Raw genomic sequence first — 19,350 nt, 5'->3', positions numbered from 1 at the left:
CACACACTCCCCGGACCGGCCCACCGTGTGCTTGACCCGCAATAGCTTCATTTCACATCAAGAGCTAACATGCTAAAGTGGCGCTACTCTGAGGAAAGAAGCAGACGTCTCCAAGAATGTTTTGGTAGATTTTAAAATAAAATAAAGAGGCTTTTTTTTTTGTTTTGTTTTTCTGCTAAGTTAGGGTTCAGGGAGAAAATCAGCACCTGCCAAACTTCACCCCCCACCCTGCTTATCAGCTGCCGGTAAACGTCCCACCTTAGACCTGGCGTGGCCATCTGCTAAGGCTTCTCCCAGGCTGTTCCCTCACCGCTTCACTAATGGACACCAAAACTTTAAAATGACATCCAAATGTGGTGAATGTTTAATATTGTCAGTTTAATTGAAGGGATGCAGCGTCCCTGTATGGATTAACAAATACTATCCAAGAAGCCGAATCAGTAAAGCTGTATTAAGTGCATGAAGAGGTCGTGAGTCAGCAGAGTTACGTGTCCTCAACCAAAACAACATGACGTGCAGCTCAGAAGAAGTTCAGCTACAAGAGCGTCAGAAATGGTCATACATGACAGCAACATGAGAGCTTCGTGTAAAGATCATGTTTGTAGAGAAATGGAAAACAACCACATTGATGACAAACGAAAACAAGCGTGTTGCTGAGAACATGTCAGGAGTCAGATATCCACGGGAGCTACAACCCTGGAGAAGACCAGCACCATGAGAAGAAAACACCTTTCCTTCTTCGTATTCTAAAAACACCGGGTCAGTCGGGAGAACTTGGTGAATTGACGCACTTCACTGCTAGTTGGGGGACAGAAGATCGGACCCAGAGCTCCGTAGACCAGGGGCGTCAAACATACGGGCCGCAAGGGGGTTCGACCAGGCCCGCAGGATGATTTGAAAGTGAAAAAATGCATAAAAGACAAGGATTCAATTCTTAAAATTAAACGCAATTCAAGAATTTTCCACCAGGGGGCGCACTATTTTGGTCAGAGCAGACGACAATCCGCATCACTGAGACGGACCAATCAGCAGACGTTATCAATGCACCACCTGCTGCTTGTTAGCACGTTGCTTCCACCCTGTTCTCCACCTCCACGCTACGCCCTCATTAGCCAAAATGTCGTTTTCAAAACAGAGAAAAGTAAATAAAGAGAGTAGAATTTTCAAAGATAAATGGACTACGTCCTATTAATTTACGGAGACGCACGGGAAACCTTTGTGCTTGGTGTGTTTGCAACAAGTTTTGGTATTTAAGGAATATTATATTCGGCGCCACGACGAGACTCATCATAAATATGACAGTTTGCAAGGAAACTGAGAAGAGATGAGATCGACCAATCGCTGGCAGGTCTGAGGAAACAGCGTCCACTTTCACCCATAGATGAGAAATCAGTGGAGCGGCGGTAAAAGCCAGCGAGTTAATTTGCTAGCAAAAATGTGCAATTTAACGTCACCAGCTTCACTACTAACCAGTATGTTGGAATTCTACTGTTCATGCAACTCCATACATTTTCAGTATGTGTTGTATGTGTTTGCATGTTTCATGGATGAAGTTTACACATTTACAGGACAGGTGAATACTTTCTTACTTACACATTTAATAGCACTCTTTTTAGTTTGTAGGGTGAAGGCAGGGATTCAATTTAGATTTTATATGCACATGTGGAAATGGTTTAAAAATCCCTTTCTTTATAAGTATCATTTAATCTTAAAGTGCATTATTATATTTTTCAATACCAATTACTTGTTAAAGATTTGTGCCTTTGCACGATCAGTGGGATCACATGATCACATGATCGCAATGCAAACGTGTGAATGATAAAAGTAAATTGCACTTTTGTTTAAGGAAATATGAGGTGTTTCATGAAATGTTTTGTAAAAGGATTGTTCATGAAATTCTAAGATTTTCCTAATATCCTTGTACTTCTTTACACCAAAACAGAGGAAAGACATGATATTTTGGTTATTTATTGCTGAGTATGCTATTATTTTAATGGTCCACTTTAATGGGCACTTGACATCTACCCAGGCTGCATGTGGCCGCCATGAGAAATGAGTTCGACATCCCCGCCGCAGACTTTACTTCGACCGCCGAATGAAACACCGACGGAAGCCTAAACGGCTCCGTCGCCGGACAGAACGGGACGAATCCGACGAGCCGAACGGGCGTCCGACCGCAGGCTCTTAAAAGGCTCCCGGAGCGTTTTTGGCCGAAGCTCATAATAACGAATGAGTTTTGAGTCTGAAAGGTCGGCGGCTCTGTAAATATTTGCAGTACCTGAACACACCGGGGTCCTGTTGTGCACAGAGGAGCCACTCACTGGCTTGCCGTCACTGGTGACACACCAGCAGTACCCCGTCAGCGTATGGCACTGGACCTGCACAACCACACCGAGACGAGAAGCATCAACGCGCCGGAAATGCCGGTCGAGCTGCGTTTTGGGGTTTGAGCTCGGGGGGAAAATAAAATAAAGTGAACGGAGCCGGCCGGCCGGTTAGGCAATACAGGTACTCGCTAAGGACGCCGTGAAAATTGGGGAAAAAAATAAATATTAATTTTATCAATATCAATATTATGGAAATACTGTCATGGATTCAAACGTAAAGCAATGCCAAATGGATATTTATTCAAATAATAATACAAAGTTAGTTTCCCCCCCAACCGTCCCCTGTTGTATTTGTCAATTATTACTTTTATTGTGATTTATTCACAGGATTTTAATTTTGTGTTAAAGCGATCAGATTTGTTTTGCAATTGATTTGTAATCAGTCCAGAATGTAAACTGGATAACAAGGATGTCGTGTGAACTAAAGACAACGGGACGATGTATTTGCAGTCCCTATGTCCTCTATTGTAAGTCGCTTTGGATAAAAGCGTCTGCCAAATGCAATGCAATGTAATGTAATGTAATGAAAAGCAACGCTATTGGATTCCCTTTGGAGGAGGCGCCTCGGAAAACATCTCCGAGGGCGTCGGAGGGAGAAGACGCCGAGTCAAACCTGCGCAAAAGTCCCGTCTTCGTTGCACTCGGGGATGAACATGGACTCCTGCGGCCTCCTGGCTTGTTCCAGCGCCTGGCTCCGCTCAACGCGACACTTGGACTGACCGGCATCTGTAAGGGAAAGACAGGGGCGGTGGGTTCTTCTGTGGCCCCGCCGCTGTTAAACTCCACCGAAGACGCATGTTCTTTTTCAACGACACCCCGTTCGCACCTGGGCGCCGCCCGGCGCGGCGGTTTACTGCCGCCGGCCCGTTTAGCGGTCTGGCGCTCAGCTGCGGAGCTCCACGGGGACGACAGGCAAATTGGCTTTTTCTGTCTTTTCTCCCGAGTCAGTGCTTTCCGGCGGCGTCTTCAGGTTTCGGCCCAAAACGCTTTCTTTGGCTCCGACGCGGCCAGAAGTTCAGCCTCGGCTGAACCGAACCTTTTTACCCGGCGAGTGCAAACCGGCCCGCGGCACTTTTCTTCAAAATAAAGCGCCGTAAACGATCATTTAAAATCCTCTTTTGGGTAAGAATCTTTCACTACGTTCATCCCGTCGGGTTTTATTTCCCTGTTTATCGGCTCCGACGACTCCCGACGGTTTCACCAAGCGCTTCGACAAACACAAATACCGGTGGTTGTTTTCCGAACCTCACGTTCCGAATCCTACTTCCTGTTCGCGGTTGTTCCGAGCTTTGCGATGACCTGCTCTAACGTGCTTCCGATGATCCTTCTGGATTTTATCCGTTCAGTTCGGGCTTCTTCTTAGATCCTTTGCGTCTGAATTTCACCACCGCCGAATTTGACGCTTTTATCCTTTTTTTTTTTTTTTGGACGATCGTCTCATTTCCCGCCACCGCCGCTCACATTTTGTTTGCCCGTTTTTTTTTTTTTTGACCGACTTCCAAAAGGAGTTCTTACCGCAGCATGGTTGCGCTCTCGGGGTCTGTTTCCTGTTTCGGGGCCGCGCCGGTCGTCACACTTTCACATGCGAGCTCACGGATTAGTCCTTTATGTTTCACATGGGAATTTCGATGGTTTTCACATGGGGCGGGGGGGGGGGGGTCAAGCTGGCCGCCTCACGAAAGCCTTGCAAATTGCAGCATGTGAAAAGCACATGTTTTGCACGGTTCCTATGCCGTCGTTAGCCGTCTTTAAAAAAACAAATTCATAAATCACCTGAACGCGACGGCTGTGACGTGGTGAGATCTTTCACGTGAAATTCTGCAAAAAGCAAAAAAAAAAAAACAAAAAAAAAAAAAAAAAAAAAAAAAGAATCGGGTTAGGTGCCGCGCTTTGAGCGGATTGGATGAAGTGCAGATGGCACCGAGCTAACTGTGGCTAACACGCACGCTAATCCGCAACTCGGCACGCACGGCGACGGGAGATGTTTTGCGGCCGTCATCTCGAAGGTCGACCGTCGAAACACGATCATCCGCTTCAATCTGCGATTGATAAAGCGGCGTTGTCACTGCCGTTGGTGTTAGCATGACTGTTCCAAAGCTTTAAACGCAGAGTTTTGTTTCGTCGGTTTTGTTTTTTTGTTCGATCGCCAAAGATACTTTCCATCGCCTCCCATCTCCTCCGCTCCCTCTGCCGGAAACCCAATCACGGGTTCTACAAAAAGATACGAGCGCAGAACCTCTTTGTCTTTGCACAGTTGTTGGGGCGTTCTTTGGTTCTGCACGGGTTGGACGGACAGGATTCGATTGGCCGGAACACGGCCTGTTACGTCGCTCAGCTTCTGAGGAGCTTCACACTCAGACCTGGAATCTGCCCACTTTAAGCAGAGTCGACCGGTTCTCGCTTCTTGTCCGGCGAGTGCGAGGGACTCGGGGGTTTTAACAGTTAGCAAATCAGGTCGAAGGGTACTTTTGGGATCAGGATGTAGTTTAAATACAGTAGAACCTCAGCTTACCGACAGGAGCTCTGGTATTGTATGAGGAAGTCTGGAGTGGCAGAGAAGTATGTTAGACTGGTGCAGGACATGTATGCTAGCTGTGAGACACTGGTACGGTGTGCCGTAGGGATAACAGAAAAGTTCAAGGTGGAGGTGGGACTCCATCAGGGATCAGCTCTGAGCCCCTTCTTGTTCGCAATGGTGATGGACAGGCTGACAGATGAGGTTAGACAGGAATCCCCATGGACCATGATGTTTGCAGATGACATTGTAGCCGAGTGACGGCGTTGATAGCGTTAGCGAGGGTCTCGTACGCCAGAAGGCTTTGCTGATTGAGCAAAGGAAACGCCCAATGCTTGCAAGAAGAGAAAGAACGCCAGAAAAAAAGGTTATCTTTAGTTCTTTAGTTCCCATCAAAAAAGATTGTTTTCTGGTGCTGGAGAACATAATGGCATTTACGTTGATGTTCACGGGAAACATCGTTTCGGTTGGACAAAAACATCGGTTAGCGAACGCAGTCAAAGAGCGAATTCACTTCATGAGCCAAGGTTCTACTGTATTCGGGTCCGGTGCAGGCCAGATACCGGATCTATCCGGCTGCCCTGCCGAAAATAAGGAGGAGACGAGCCGTGGCGAAGAAAGGATTTGGTTGGCCGACGCATGAATTAGACAGCGAGACCTCTGCCGGTTCGGCCTCGAGGGATCGGTCGCGGAAGCGCACAAAGCATACCGGCCAGAATGGGTTTGGAGGCTCCAGAAACTCCCATCGGGTTCTTCTGCGTTTGCGGCGCAGGGGAATTGAACAAAATGTAGCCGAAGGTTTGAAATCATCTCCGTGCAGACGGGAAAAACGTTTTGACGCCAGTCTGGAGAGGGTCACCAAAGATCCCTCGCCAACCACTGGCGACGCGCACAACAGCGTTTCCGGTGCTTCCTTTGGAAATCATCTTTGAAACGATTTGAAAACGGCGGCTGAACTCGAAACAGAACGTTTAACACCGATTTTGACTGATTTTATGCAAATCGACAATGACATCACTGCGAAGCCATCTAGAAAAACTGGCCAGGAGCCATTTTTATGCAACAAATTTGCAGGATCATCTGAGCGGTGAATGAAATCTCTCTGTCATGAAACGTTACATAAGGCGGTAAAAATCCCAGTATTACTTTGGCATGAACTTCCAGCGAGTTTTTTGGCTCGGTTGTTTTTTTTTTTTTTTGTTTTTTTGGGTAATCCAGCTGACAGACGGTGATGAAAAGCATAACAGATTATTAAACTGCCGCCTTCTGGGGCTTTCTGTTTTTCTAACCTCTTGTTAGGACTGTTGTTACCATCGATATTACCGAACATTTTTTTTTAATAGCGGTGTCTGAGCACACACACACACACACACACACACACACACACCTACGCTCAGTACGCATCCACGCCGGGGAGTCCGCGGGGGCGATATAGTCTCTGAGGGATACTTACATTTCTAAAAAAGTTTAAAAACAGTGGTCTCTGGAGCCCAGAGGAGGCAGACATGTGGTCTCCTGCTGAGCAGGAGGGGGTCGGGAGGAGGAGGAGGAGGAGGAGGAGGAGGAGGAGGAGGAGGAGGAGGAGGAGGAGGAGGAGGAGGCCGGACCAGACCAGGACGATGAAGTCACCAAAACAGACATGGTTGCACGCATTCAGAAAGCTGGCCTTGCAAGTATATTTAGTCCGTCTGCAGACCAACGTCGCCTAATAGCAAAGGACAGTCTGACTGAAAATACAGCCACTCCTTCGGGGAAAATACCATCTATTTAGAGACAGACAACTCATACAATCGTTACACAGACATACATATGTACTGTACATACATATATATATATACACACATATATATACATACATATATATATATATATATACACAAGCCATATATATATACATACATATATATATATACACACACACACACACATATATCTATACATACATATATATATACACACATACATAAATATTTTTATATATATACACACACACACACATAATGTTCTGTCTCAGAACATTAAATATTGTGATAAAGTTCTTTATCTTCTGTAATGCAATTACAAAAACTTTCACACATTCTGGATTCATTGCAAATCAACTGAAATGTTGCAAGCCTTTTATTATTTTAATATTGCTGATTATGGTGAATATATAAAGAAAACTCAGAAATCCTATCTCAAATTATTAGAATATCATAAAAAAGTAATTTTTGTTTTTCTTAATTGCATTACAACGATAAAGAACTTATTACAATATTCTTATTTTCTGAGACAATCCTGCATATGTGTGAATATATACATATATATACAAACATATACATACCACATATACACACATATGGATAGATAGATAGATAGATAGATAGATAGATAGATAGATAGATAGATAGATAGATAGATAGATAGATAGATAGATAGATAGATAGATAGATAGATAGATAGATAGATAGATAGATAGATAGATAGATAGATAGATAGATAGATAGATAGATAGATAGATACTACAGCATTCAGAACCTTGTTTACTTTCTTAAATGTTGATGTAGTGGACAGAAAGATCCATATCCACAATGTAGGAGAAAAGAACAAACATTTAAGACGAAAAAAAGGGGCAAATTTAACCCGACAGAGATGAACGAGCTCTCGTTGTTTCAACCCATCGCGAGTGAAAAATAGCCCAAAGTGAGGGCTTAATGTGTCTGTTGTTTTTAGCGTTTACAGTCTGTTCTCCTTTAGCGACACCGATTTTGGTTCCAAGAACCCGGAGCCTGGAACTCCGCGATCACCGTACGTCAATTTAAGCGGCGTCTCGAAGCCAGACGTCGGTGGGTTTGCAGCGGGCCGGCGGAGCAGAGACATCTGGCTCGGCCCATTATCATTCCAATACGCTCCAGAAAAAAAGAAGGACAGAAAGAAAGAAAAGAAGGAAGGAAGGAAGAAAGCAGCGGGCTTGTTTGTATTTCTGTAAGCCGATCGCAATCAAGGACGCGGCGAGGGTGCCCCTCCAAACACTAAAAAAAAAGAAAATAATACAAAAATTCAAGTGGAATTTCTTGCAGGGAAGGTTTGCAGCTAGAAACCGAGCAGGCCTGCAGAAAGAAGCGCCACTGGTGTCTGAAAACAACATCCTAGAATGGGTTTTGTAAATAACAAAATATGTAATATATATATATATATATATATATATATATATACACTGCTCAAAAAAATAAAGGGAACACTTAAAAAACACATCCTAGATCTAAATGAATGAAATATTCTTATGAAATACTTTGCTCTTTACACAGTTGAATGTGCTGACAACAAAATCACACCAAAATGATCAATGGAAATCAATTGTATCAACCCATGGAGGTCTGGATTAGGAATCACACTCCAAATTAAAGTGTAAAAACAAACTCCAGGCTGATCCAACTTTGATGTAATGTCCTTAAAACAAAATGAATGTGTGTTGCTTCCTGAGTGGACACTATGATTTCACACAAGTGGGATTGACTTGGAGTTACATTGTGTTGTTCAAGTGTTCCCTTTATTTTTTTGAGCAGTATATATATATATATATATATATATATATATATTGAATAAAAGTATTGTTTTATTCATAATTTTTAATTGATTTAATTTCTTTATAAAATGCTAGACGTCTCGGTTATGAACATTTTTTTTCCCCGAGTCAATTCAGACGAAAAAAAATAAAATAAATAAAAAAAAAAAAAAAAAAATCAGCATTATCAGTTGTCAAAACTACAAACACTAACTAGAACAGGCAGTGAGCAGCTGATGTGATATGCAAACCTCCCCCTTTTCTCTCCTTAGTTTTTATGTCATAAAACCTTTTATCGGGACCATAAAGCCTTTTCACGTCTGCTCATAATGGAGGCGTCGCTCGAGGCCTCCAAGTCCTCGCAGACGGAGACGGGGCGCCGAAACACACATTTATTTTTGTTTGTTTGTTTTGTCTTTAAAATCGGTGGATTCGTTTCTCCCACATTTGGGATCCTTGTCAGAACCAAGACTCGGGTTGTGATATGTGGGATTAAAGCAGTGTTTCCCAGGTATCTCAGGAGGATGTGTGTGTGTGTGTGTGTGTGTGTGTGTGTGCGGGGTGGAGGCGTGCAATATCAGCGTGACAGCTGTGGAAAATCACTTTGGTTGGAATTTGTCGAAGATCAATACGAGCAGCGCTGAGCCGAAACGGGAACAGATGGTTTTGAAATGAGCACTTCATTGTATCGGAGGAGATCGCTGGAAGTTAGACAACCTTTTCTTTCTTCTTCTTTTCATTTTCTTTGGGGTCGACGCACTTTCTTTGATCACGAGTTAAACTGATCAATAAACATTTCTGGGCCGCCGGAAAAAGGCGAAGAAGAAGAAGGAAGAAGAAAGAAGAAGAAGATCAAGAAGAAAGAAGAAGAAGAAGGAAGAAGATCAAGAAGAAAGAAGGAAGAAGATCAAGAGGACAGAAGAAGATCAAGAACAAGAACAGGAAGAACAAGAAGAACAAGAACAAGAAGAAAGAGGAAGAAGAAAGAAGAAGATCAAGAAGAAAGAAGATCAAGAACAAGAACAGGAAGAACAAGAAGAATAACAAGGACAAGAAGAAAGAGTCAGAAGAAAGAAGAAGAAGATAAAGAAGAAAGAAGGGGGAAGAAGATCAAGAAGAAGGAAGAAGATTATGAAGAAAGAAGAAGGAAGAAGATCGAGAAGAAAGAGGAAGGAAGAAGATCAAGAAGAAAGAAGATCAAGAACAAGAGCAAGAAGAACAAGAAGAAGAAGAACAAGATCAAGAAGAAGAAAGAATAAGATCAAGAAGAAAGAAGAAGAAGAAGAAGAAGAAGGTGCCTGAGATGTGGTTCTGACTCCTCCCCGCCGAGGCCTCTATGGATCCGCACAAAGTCCAGAAGGTTTCCGGGACCTCCTTTCATCAGAATCGGTCCGAGCGGCGTCTGAGAAGCACGATGGCCCCGAGTCCTGGACGCCATCGCCGCCGCGGCGGCGGGATTGCGAGACGTTCAAGGCCGCGCCCGTCGGTGGGATTAATCTGTTGGGTTTAATCTAATCTCCGGTCCACTGCGGAACCCTGCTGTTCGAGGACGGGTTCGCCGACTGCCGTCTCTAATCAAGCCTCCGTTTCTCTGCAGCAAAACAGGGATTCTGCAGATTCCGCCGCTCGCCGCCATGTTATGGAACAAAACCGCGTATTATCATACAAAGGGGAAGAAAATTCACTCCGAAAATGGATGTGGTCGGGACGGCTGTTTTCCCGACGGGCCGCGTTCCAGCCTGGACTCCAGAACCCATCAATCTCCGGCTGGCATCCAGGGAGCGAGGAAACCCGTGATCCCGGCCCGCGCCGCCGTTCGGCCGACCGGGATTTAAATATTCCAAAGAACTTCTTACCTTTCAGCTCCAGGTCTCGCCCTTCGGACGGGGACGTCGGAACCAGAGCCACCGCCGACTGATCGATCCTCCCCCAGTTCTTCCCTGACGGACACAAAGTGGCGAGCAGCGTGAGGAGGTTTTATGTCGGAGGAATAAAATCATGCCGTATTAATTGGACCCCCTTTTTTTTTTTTTGGCCCATTCCACTCTATTTAGTACCGTAATTTTATTAGCTGTTTTCCGACGGGAACCTGCCAGGAGGTTTGGAATATTTCAGTTAAAGAGGGATTAAACATGGAGGCTATTTTCCTCTCTGTTCTACGGTGACCTCTGAGCCTTGGTAGTTTGGATCGCAAGCCGGCACGAAAACGCTTGTCGGTTTATTTCGGGAGCGTCTCCTCGCTCGGGATTTCCTCGTGAAACGCTTCGTGAAATTCGATGCAAAGAAATCCGGGTTTCCCCCTTTTCTGTCCGTCGCACGACGACGCACAAATCCAGTTTCGTCGTCTTTCCGCCGTGGATGTCGAAGGGATCGGAGACGACGCGCTGCTATTTTTTGATTTGGAGATCGTCGCGGCAACCGGCTAATCTGGTTTAAGAAACCCGCTACCGGGCTCTGGTCGCGCCGGCCTGTCACGGGATGGAGGCTCGAAAAAACCCACCAAAATATACTGCTCAAAAAATCAAGGGAACACTTGAACAACACAATGTAACTCCAAGTCAATCCCACTTGTGTGAAATCATAGTGTCCACTCAGGAAGCAACACACATTCATTTGGACTTGTTTTAAGGACATTACATCAAAGTTGGATCAGCCTGGAGTTTGTTTTTACACTTTAATGTTGAGTGTGATTCCTAATCCAGACCTCCATGGGTTGATACAATTGATTTCCATGGATCATTTTGGTGTGATTTTGTTGTCAGCACATTCGACTGTGTAAAGAGCAAAGTATTTCATAAGAATATTTCATTCATTTAGATCTAGGATGTGTTTTTTAAGTGTTCCCTTTATTTTTTTGAGCAGTGTACACAGAATCCATTAGCATAGCATGGATTTCAGCTCGGCTACGGAGGCGTCACATGGACAGATTGACGGTCACATGACCCGACGTCAGAAGGGGGGGTCGGAAATAAGTCTTATGGTTTGCAAACAGCTGTTTTTTTTATTCAAAGTCCATCTTTTTTCTGCGTTATTTGGAGGTAAATCAAGGTCTTCATCTGGTTGAGACCGCGGTTGAATAGCAGGTCGGGAAGATTCGGCGGCGGCGTCTCACCTCGACAGCGTCCTCGGTGCGCCAGCGTCAGGCTCTTGTCCTTGCATCGCGCCCTCTGCAGCTCGCAGCCCGTCTCGTAGCTCCGTCCGTCCGAGCCGCACACCGGCTTCCCCTGCGTCCGCGAGCAGATGACCCCGCAGTGGCCGTCTCTGTCGCCGATCAGCCACTGGAAAGGGAAAAAACACGGCGGCCGGTCAGAACGACACGGGACGGGACGTCGGGAGAAGCGTGGATTCACCTGGATTCTCTCTCTCACGCCGTCCTTATTGTTTCTTGAAATATCAAGCGTGAACGCCGCAGACCTGGGGGACGTTCGGAACCGAGTCCAGGACCCTGTTTTCCTTGGAAAATTCCGTCCTTGCGCGGCGATGAGTAGATTTGCGCCGTCGTCGCAGACCAAAATCGGGATATTTTTCCGAACCCTAACGGGTGCCTCGGCGTCCGAACCTCACCGAGCGTTTGCTCACGTTCTCCTTGCCGTTTTGCCTTTTTCACGAAAGTGCCCGTCCTTCGCCGGCGGGATCCCGTCGTCATCGAACTCTTGTCTCGGCGACGAGAGAGCGAGCCGGCGATAAACGATCCGAACGGATCCGGCGGCGGAAGACGAGCCGAACCCATTTTGTGCCTCGGCTCACATCTTCGCCCCGATCCATCGGAGCGGTTTCTACTCCGCCGTTGGACGACGGCCTTCCCTCTGACAGCGGTAACGGCTCCTGGCTTCGCCGCGGCCTCGTATATATTTTGGTCTAAATTATTTCGGGGAGGGGAGAGGAGCTTCGCCAGGACGACGGAGCTGTGAGTTTTGCGAGGAGAAGAAAGCGGTCGAGCGGCCCAAGAATCCGAGCCGGGCCGAGCGGCGGGTTTTTGCCAACTCCCGCTGAAACGGTTTCAGCTGGAACCACCAGAGGCGAACTTGATTTGTTAGCGACGATTAAATGCTTCGAAAAGACAAATGGAAATGTAACGTTTCTGGAGGTGAGTAATGTCGTGCGGCGAAACGACTCTATAAGGGCAGAAAAAAAAAAAATGCTAAAGGGCCAAAAGTCCTGGAGGGGAGGGAGCGCTCCCAAGAAAAGCCCACGGATTCCATCCTTCCTTTTTTAAACCCCTTATCGAACATTTCTCTTCTTTATCATTGTCCCTGCTTCGCCTATTTGCAGTAACACACACACACACACACACATCCTTTATTTTGGATAACATCAAAACGGTTGCCGGGACACAGATTTAGTCCGAACACGTAAGGAGCAATCAGACAGACCTGAAAGCGTAGATGGTACCAAAGCCAGAACTGCTGATGTCATGAATCAGCTACAACTGGATCTCATATACTAATGAATCTGCACAAGTTTACAAGTAATGCGCCTCTAAAAATAAGATGAACCGGAGGGCGAATTGTTTTTTTTTTCGTGGTCTCAGTCAGTCCTCGCGTTCCTTCGATGGCTGTCGTTCAAGAGGTCCGATCCGATCCGTCCTCGCGTCTTTCAGCTCTTTGACTTTTCCGTCCGAATCCCTCTCCCGCTGCTCCAAATAAAAAACGACACTCTTTCCTGGAAGCGACGGCTCTCGCCGATCGATGGAAATGTACAATAGCGTCTGGTTTAAGAAAAAAAAAAAAGGCTTTCGTCTGGCTATCTGGACGTCCCGGTGAAAGCCGAGGCGGTCCTGAGGCGCCGCCTGAGCTTTGAGCTGCACTAATGAGGCCCTGAAATCCCTGGAATGTTATCATCCCGGTTCCTGAACAGGTAATGTGTTCCCGGGACGCATCGACGGCGGGAACCGGGAACCTCGGAAGGAATCTGATGCATTTTCGATCAAAAGAACTTCAAGTCCTAATTTAGTTCTGGACTAAAATGACCCCCCGCTCCCTCTGGTACAGATCTTATTGAGACATACCGTCATTTCCGGACTATAAGCCTCTACTTTTTACCCTCTGCGCGCTTAAACAGCGATGCTACTGATCGATTGTGTTTCTTCGGCCTGGCGAGCTTCACGACGCCAAAACATTTCTCCCCGTCACTTCGGACCCATGAAAGGACGGTGAAATTCTGAGGCCGTTCGATCCCAAAACCGAAGAGGACGACTTTAATCGGTTTTAGCGCGCGGAAGGAAGACCAAGGTAGCGATCGGCGGCGATAGAAAATGGACGGATGGACTTTCCTTGTCTTATGATTCATCTTTTCCATCGGACGTGTTACAGCCGCTGCTCGGATCGAAGCATTTCCGGTACGTAGTTGCGGATGTTCCCGGTATGCATTTAAAACCAGCGGCTTGTAGACAATTCAATGTACACGGATTTATTTCTGTACTTTTAGCCGTTGCGGCTTATATTCAAGTGCGCTCAATAGTCCAGAAAATCTAGTAAGAACGGTGTTTCGTTCGAGTCGACCGACTTGCGTCGTCTCTCTACAATCTCATGATGGAAACAGTCATTTCGCAAAATAAGATTCAGAAGATCGAATGGGAAAAAAACAAACTATCACTTGTACCAAGAAAGAGTTGGGGACCACTGCGATAAGACATGTTTTCCAGAGAGTTCTACACAAAAACACCAGGAAAATCTTCAAGTTGTGTATGAAGCGATACAAGCTCAAGTCGCAGTGGCCATTATTTCAGGAGTCATTCATTTGTTGCTACGACTCATCCTGCACTCCGGCTGGCGGGAACCAATCAGAGCTCCGATAGGACCGGATGAAGTCTGCACGTATAGAAACACGGAACTATTTCCTTTCAGGTCCTCCGGTTTCCTCCCACAACCGAAACCGGACACGAGGTTAATCGGAGACCCCAAATTGCCTGCAGGCGTAACAAAGAGAGCGAGCGGTCGTACGTCTTCGCTCGGGACCGAGCGACGGACCGGTGACCTGGTGACCGAGGAAACCGGGTCTCTCGCCCGACGGCAGGTCCGGCAACACTGCCACCCCGAGTGCAGGTGGAGTGGAAATATTTTAGGTAACCCTGTAGCTTCACTGTTCTGCAGGAAAACCACGTTTATCATCTGACCCCACGTCTCCATTCGGAGAGGGGAGACCGAGAGGCCGAAGACATAGCAGGTCCTCAGCCTCGAAGGAGGCGCTCCATCAAGGACGAAGGATCCTTCGAAAAACCAAGTAGTATCTCCTGACTGATGGGCCGTGTCCTTCTAGATGGCGCCTCCTCTCTATGCGTAAAAGCCCAACCCTGCTGTATGTTCATGGACTTTGCTCTCTGCATGACTTGTACCTTTTAAAACACCAAAAGCCAAAGATAACGCATGAATGATGAGCGTTACTTGAAGGTTACAGGCCCCGAGCAACAATCGCGATTATTTCAAGAGTCATTCATCGTCTACGCCGCTTGTCCTGCACTCTGGCTCGAAGGTCCGATCGCGATTGGCCGAAGGTGGACATCTAGAGACGTACAACCGGTAAGTGGTTCACAGGTCTGGCCGATGTGGGCTTTCACATGAACCTCCTGCTGCAGGTTTTTGGGCTGCGGGAGGAAAGCGGAGAACCCGGATCTAACCGGAGACCTTCTTACTGTGCGGCTAAGTGCTAACCGGCGTAGCACGTAGCCTATTTTCAAGTGTTCTCACAAATAACGGCTACATTCTTTCTCGCTGAACGTCCTGCTCGCTCAGTGATTTTCATTTTGTTTATTTTTGGTGAACGACTCACGCTGGAACTATGAGAGCGAGACGACGCTTAAGATTAGAAACGTCGGTTTTAATCAAATTTTGACTCACCGGCCTGAGAGGGTTACAGTTCGGAGCTTCCCGGATCTCCTCCCTGGAGCCGCTTCGGCTTTGGAATCAGCCGTCAAATCACACATCTTGTTTTTTAGGACGTTTCGTCGGTTGTTTTTTTTTTTTTAACACGCCGACGGCGATCACCTTCCGATTCCGAGGAATCCCGAGGCATGTAACGTATCCATCCCATTGTTTATGTGCTCCCAGAGATGAAGGTCCGCTTTTGACACTTTGGATTGTTCCGTTTTGTTTTTTTAAACGGTGGATTTGTGTTGTTTTTTTTTATTTATCTATTATTTTTTCAGCGCAGCTGTTTCCACCCTTTCGGTGAAGTGACGTCGGGTCATGTCTGGATCCCCGAGCCGAGCGAACCGTCTGACTCAGTTCTAAAGTCTGCGGCGGTCGAGGGCAGCGACACGACTAATTTATTCCAAAGTCTCCGGTGGAAGCGGCGAGGCCAACGGGCGAGGTGTGTTCCAGTGCGAAAAAAAAAACAAAAATGACGTGACGGCCCTTAAGAAACACACTTAGATGCTATATAATTAGCATCATGCGAAGTGACAGATTCTGCTGCGCGTCAAATTTTTCGAGTCCCGATCGATGAACCCCTGAGAGCCTGAAATATCCTTCCAAGTGTCACAATCTAGGGGGTTTTTGGAAAACAGTAACAAAAACTTGACTTTTTTTTTTTGAACGCAGGCACTTTGGAGGTGCGAGGGGGAAAAAAAAAACAAGACCGGGTTCAGAAACGACTTCTCTTTACGGTCCAGGTGGGGGTTGTTCACCTCGCAGACGCCACAACGTGCTATCAGCCGGCGCCGACGCTCAGGACGATAATAAAAAAATCATTAAAAAAAAATTTAAATCAATTGAAAACTCCTTTTTTACAAAGACGTTGGAAAGCCAGCCAGCTGGATTCGCTAATATCACCGAGGTCCAATCAAAATGAATCCGTGATTTGGGTTATTTCCTCCTTATTGCTTTTCAAGGCCCGGCTTTTCGAATTCGAAAATGAAACAGCTGCGTTGGAAACTGTGTCGCTCTGAGAATTTAATCACATGTGATTTCCAAACGATTTCCAAACGAACTTGGTTTATTACTTGGTTTGCACGCCCGTCTTCGGCGTCATCGCCCCGAATGCTACGTTGTAGCGGTTGCTAACATTCACGCGATTTCTCGACCGGTTTGTTTCCCCCTGATTTTCGCGGGAAATTTTCCGACGATCCTTTCGGTTTTGTCGCTAAATCTTAACATCCGATGCGTCCACCTCGCAGCTTGGAGATCCCGCTTTCCTTTCTGAAGCGGTCCAAGGTCGGGGAGCGCGATCGGGTCGATGATGATCGACCGAACGAATGAAAACACACGTGATTTGCAGTTTGTGGGGAAAAAAAAAAAGTTGGGTAAAAACCTGCCATTTCAAAAAGTTCGGCCGTCGCTCCGACGCGCAAACCGGGAGATCGGACTCATCCGATCGGACGAAAAAGGCGACGCGCCTCGACCCCGAAACCACATTTCTAAAGTAACGATTCCGAGCCTCCGTCCGGCGAGCCGTGATGTAACCCGGCCCTGGACGCCGAGCCGTAAATCTGAGCCTTCGGAGGACGCCAAGGGAACGTCCTGCCCGGTTTTGCCGATATAACAAAGCGGGCGGACAGTTTAACGCGGGGGCCTCGGCTCCGAGGCGCAGGAGGGAAGGCGGCGCTTCAACTAAATCATCCGGCGCTGAAAGAGCGAGACGAGGGGGTTGGAAAGCTCACTCTTTTTTTGGCCTAATTTAGCAAACAAAGTGTGTGTGTTTCCGCGAAATAACAGCACCGTTTAGATATTTTTGGAATATGAAAAAAAAAAAAAAAAGGCAAGAACCAAAATGTAAACCGTCGGTTAAAGTGTGTGACACATTTCTTCCACACACACACACACACACACACACGGCTGCTGTCATAATAAAGCATTAAATAACAGATTCGGAGACAGCATTGTCCGCTTAAGTGGAAATAAACTAGCGCGACTCCCGCGTGGTGGTTATTTCTTGGTCACGCCGTCCCACCCACGGGCTCCGGGGCCCGAGAGGGTGAAACGAGAGCTGAACAAGGTTCAGTTCAAGGTCAGAGGTCTTTTGTTGTTGTGTTTTTTAATTGAGACGGAAGAAGGATTTTCAAATAAAGTGCCTCAAGAAACGAGCAAAAACATCACAAGCGGCTAAAAGCGTCACGTCGCCGCTGCACGACTACTTTTAGGAGGAATTCGTTGTTGTTCAGGGGTCTCCATGATAAATCCACCTTCTCCATCTAATCCCGTTCTCTGGATCCTCCTCTCTTACTCCAACTACCTTCAGATCCTCTTTCACGACCTCCATAAGTCTCCTCTTTTAGACCTCCAATTCCAGCATCCGTCTACCGATATAGTCACTCTTCCTCCTCTGTCCATGACCCAACCATCTCCATCTGGCTTCTCTGACCTTCTCTCCAGAACATCTCCCATGTGTCGTCCCTCTGATGGACTCATTCCTGATCCTGTCCATCCTGGTGACTCCCAAAGAGAACCTCAACATCTTCATCTCTGGCTTCTTCTCAGCATTTCTACTCCCTAAATGTCAAAAAAGGAAGGTGTCAAAGCGGCAGCGGGGTCATCTCAGCGATGTCCAAAACCGAGCGGTTGGATGAAATTACGGGATGTGTACAACTCCTGCGTATCAACGAGCACAAAACCACAAAGCGCTACGTCCAAAAGGGCTTTGTTACCATGGCGACCATCCCGAAGTCACCCCGCCTCGTGCCGCCGGAGACGCGTCAGGACGTTCAGATGGTCAGACCGGCGCCGAATCCACTCCTGATGCATCACAACGGGAATTCCTTCTTGTTTTTTTTTCTCCGTCTTGCCGGTAAGTGTTGCCATGGTTACGCCAAAACACTCCCAAAAGTCATTCCGCTCTCGTCCCATTTGTCACTCACCATCTCCAGGCCTGCCGGGTTCCATCACTGACAATAAGTCAAGTTCTCGTCAAGGCAGGAAGGTGATTGAGCTAGCAGGCGCTGGTTGGTCTCCTGTTTATTTTAGCATCACATCTGGACTTCCAAACGCTCCAAGTGTCATTTTCAATGTCACTTCAGCGTTTGGACGTTCGGAGGCGGTCACAGGTTGGTCGGTCTCCAATGGCGGTTCCTTCTATTTTTTTCTACCAGAAAAGAGCATTGAATGAAGTTGACGCCGGCGTTATCTGGATTCAATAAGAAATAGCTGTAGACCCGCTGGGCGGTCGTGTGGCGCCGATCTTTAACAAACCGTTTGTGACTTGAGTCACCTTACTGACTCGTGAGTCACCAATCCTCATCTCTATTAACTCGTTCAACAACTTGTGAGCAGTTCATCACCTCTCGCCTCTACCCGGAAAGAGAGACTCCCAAAAACAGCGAGTCGGTGAGTAGCCTTGTCCTCTCGCGAAAAGAACGACTCACGGAAAGCACGACTCACGGGGAAGCGGTGACGCAAAAAAAAAACGAATCACTCACAAAACCACTCATCCGCTGATTTGTCCCAAAAATGTCATACAGTATTTATACATACAGTATTTTCACAACCATAAGGTGCGGATTAAAGTCTAAGATTTTCTTCAAAATGTCCAGCGTGTCCTATAGTGCAGTGCGCCTTATAGTGCAGTGCGCCTTATAGTGCAGTGCGCCTTGTGTGTGTTGTTGTAAGGCAGACGTAGAAGAGACACCATGTGAACGTTATAGGGGGAAGTGTGTGTGTTGATTGTATATAAAAGAACAGGTATGTGCGTTATGCAGAACATCGTTGTTTTAACAACTCTGAAAACATCGACAAACACATATCACGTCACCAACATGGACGAGGTGCCGCTCACTTTCGGCATCCCGGTCAGTCGCCTTGTGCAGAAGAAGTGGACCAGCACGGTAGCGAGACGCACAACGGGGTACATAAGGTCTTCTTGGAGACCACAGTTTCACTAAGAGTGGAAGGCAGCGCCAGGCGAGTTACGCCACAACTTGCGAATGGATTGTAGACGCTCGGGCTAACGTGTCTGCCGGCGCTGTTGTTTGAGCT

At 46.7% G+C, this 19,350-nt stretch overlaps 1 protein-coding gene across 4 annotated transcripts in view; it reads right to left on the bottom strand.

The window, feature by feature from the left end:
• The window catches only part of smoc1 (SPARC related modular calcium binding 1), a 63,732-nt gene that overhangs the window by 31,923 nt on the left and 12,459 nt on the right, over nucleotides 1-19,350 (bottom strand). For all 4 annotated transcript variants that reach the window (XM_086159052.1, XM_086159043.1, XM_086159071.1 and 1 more), the window contains exons 2-5: nucleotides 11,559-11,724; nucleotides 10,303-10,386; nucleotides 3,001-3,113; nucleotides 2,279-2,378 (exon numbers count right to left, since the gene is read on the bottom strand). In XM_086159052.1, coding sequence (XP_086015178.1) covers nucleotides 2,279-2,378; nucleotides 3,001-3,113; nucleotides 10,303-10,386; nucleotides 11,559-11,724 — 463 coding nt within the window. The remainder of the gene's footprint in view (nucleotides 1-2,278; nucleotides 2,379-3,000; nucleotides 3,114-10,302; nucleotides 10,387-11,558; nucleotides 11,725-19,350) is intronic.

The sequence above is a fragment of the Fistularia commersonii genome, chromosome 1, assembly GCF_037954325.1.
Source record: "Fistularia commersonii isolate RoL2024-O1a breed Wild chromosome 1, RoL_Fcom_v1.0, whole genome shotgun sequence".
NCBI lineage: Eukaryota > Metazoa > Chordata > Actinopteri > Syngnathiformes > Fistulariidae > Fistularia > Fistularia commersonii.
This window is presented reverse-complemented; position numbering and strand designations above follow the sequence as displayed.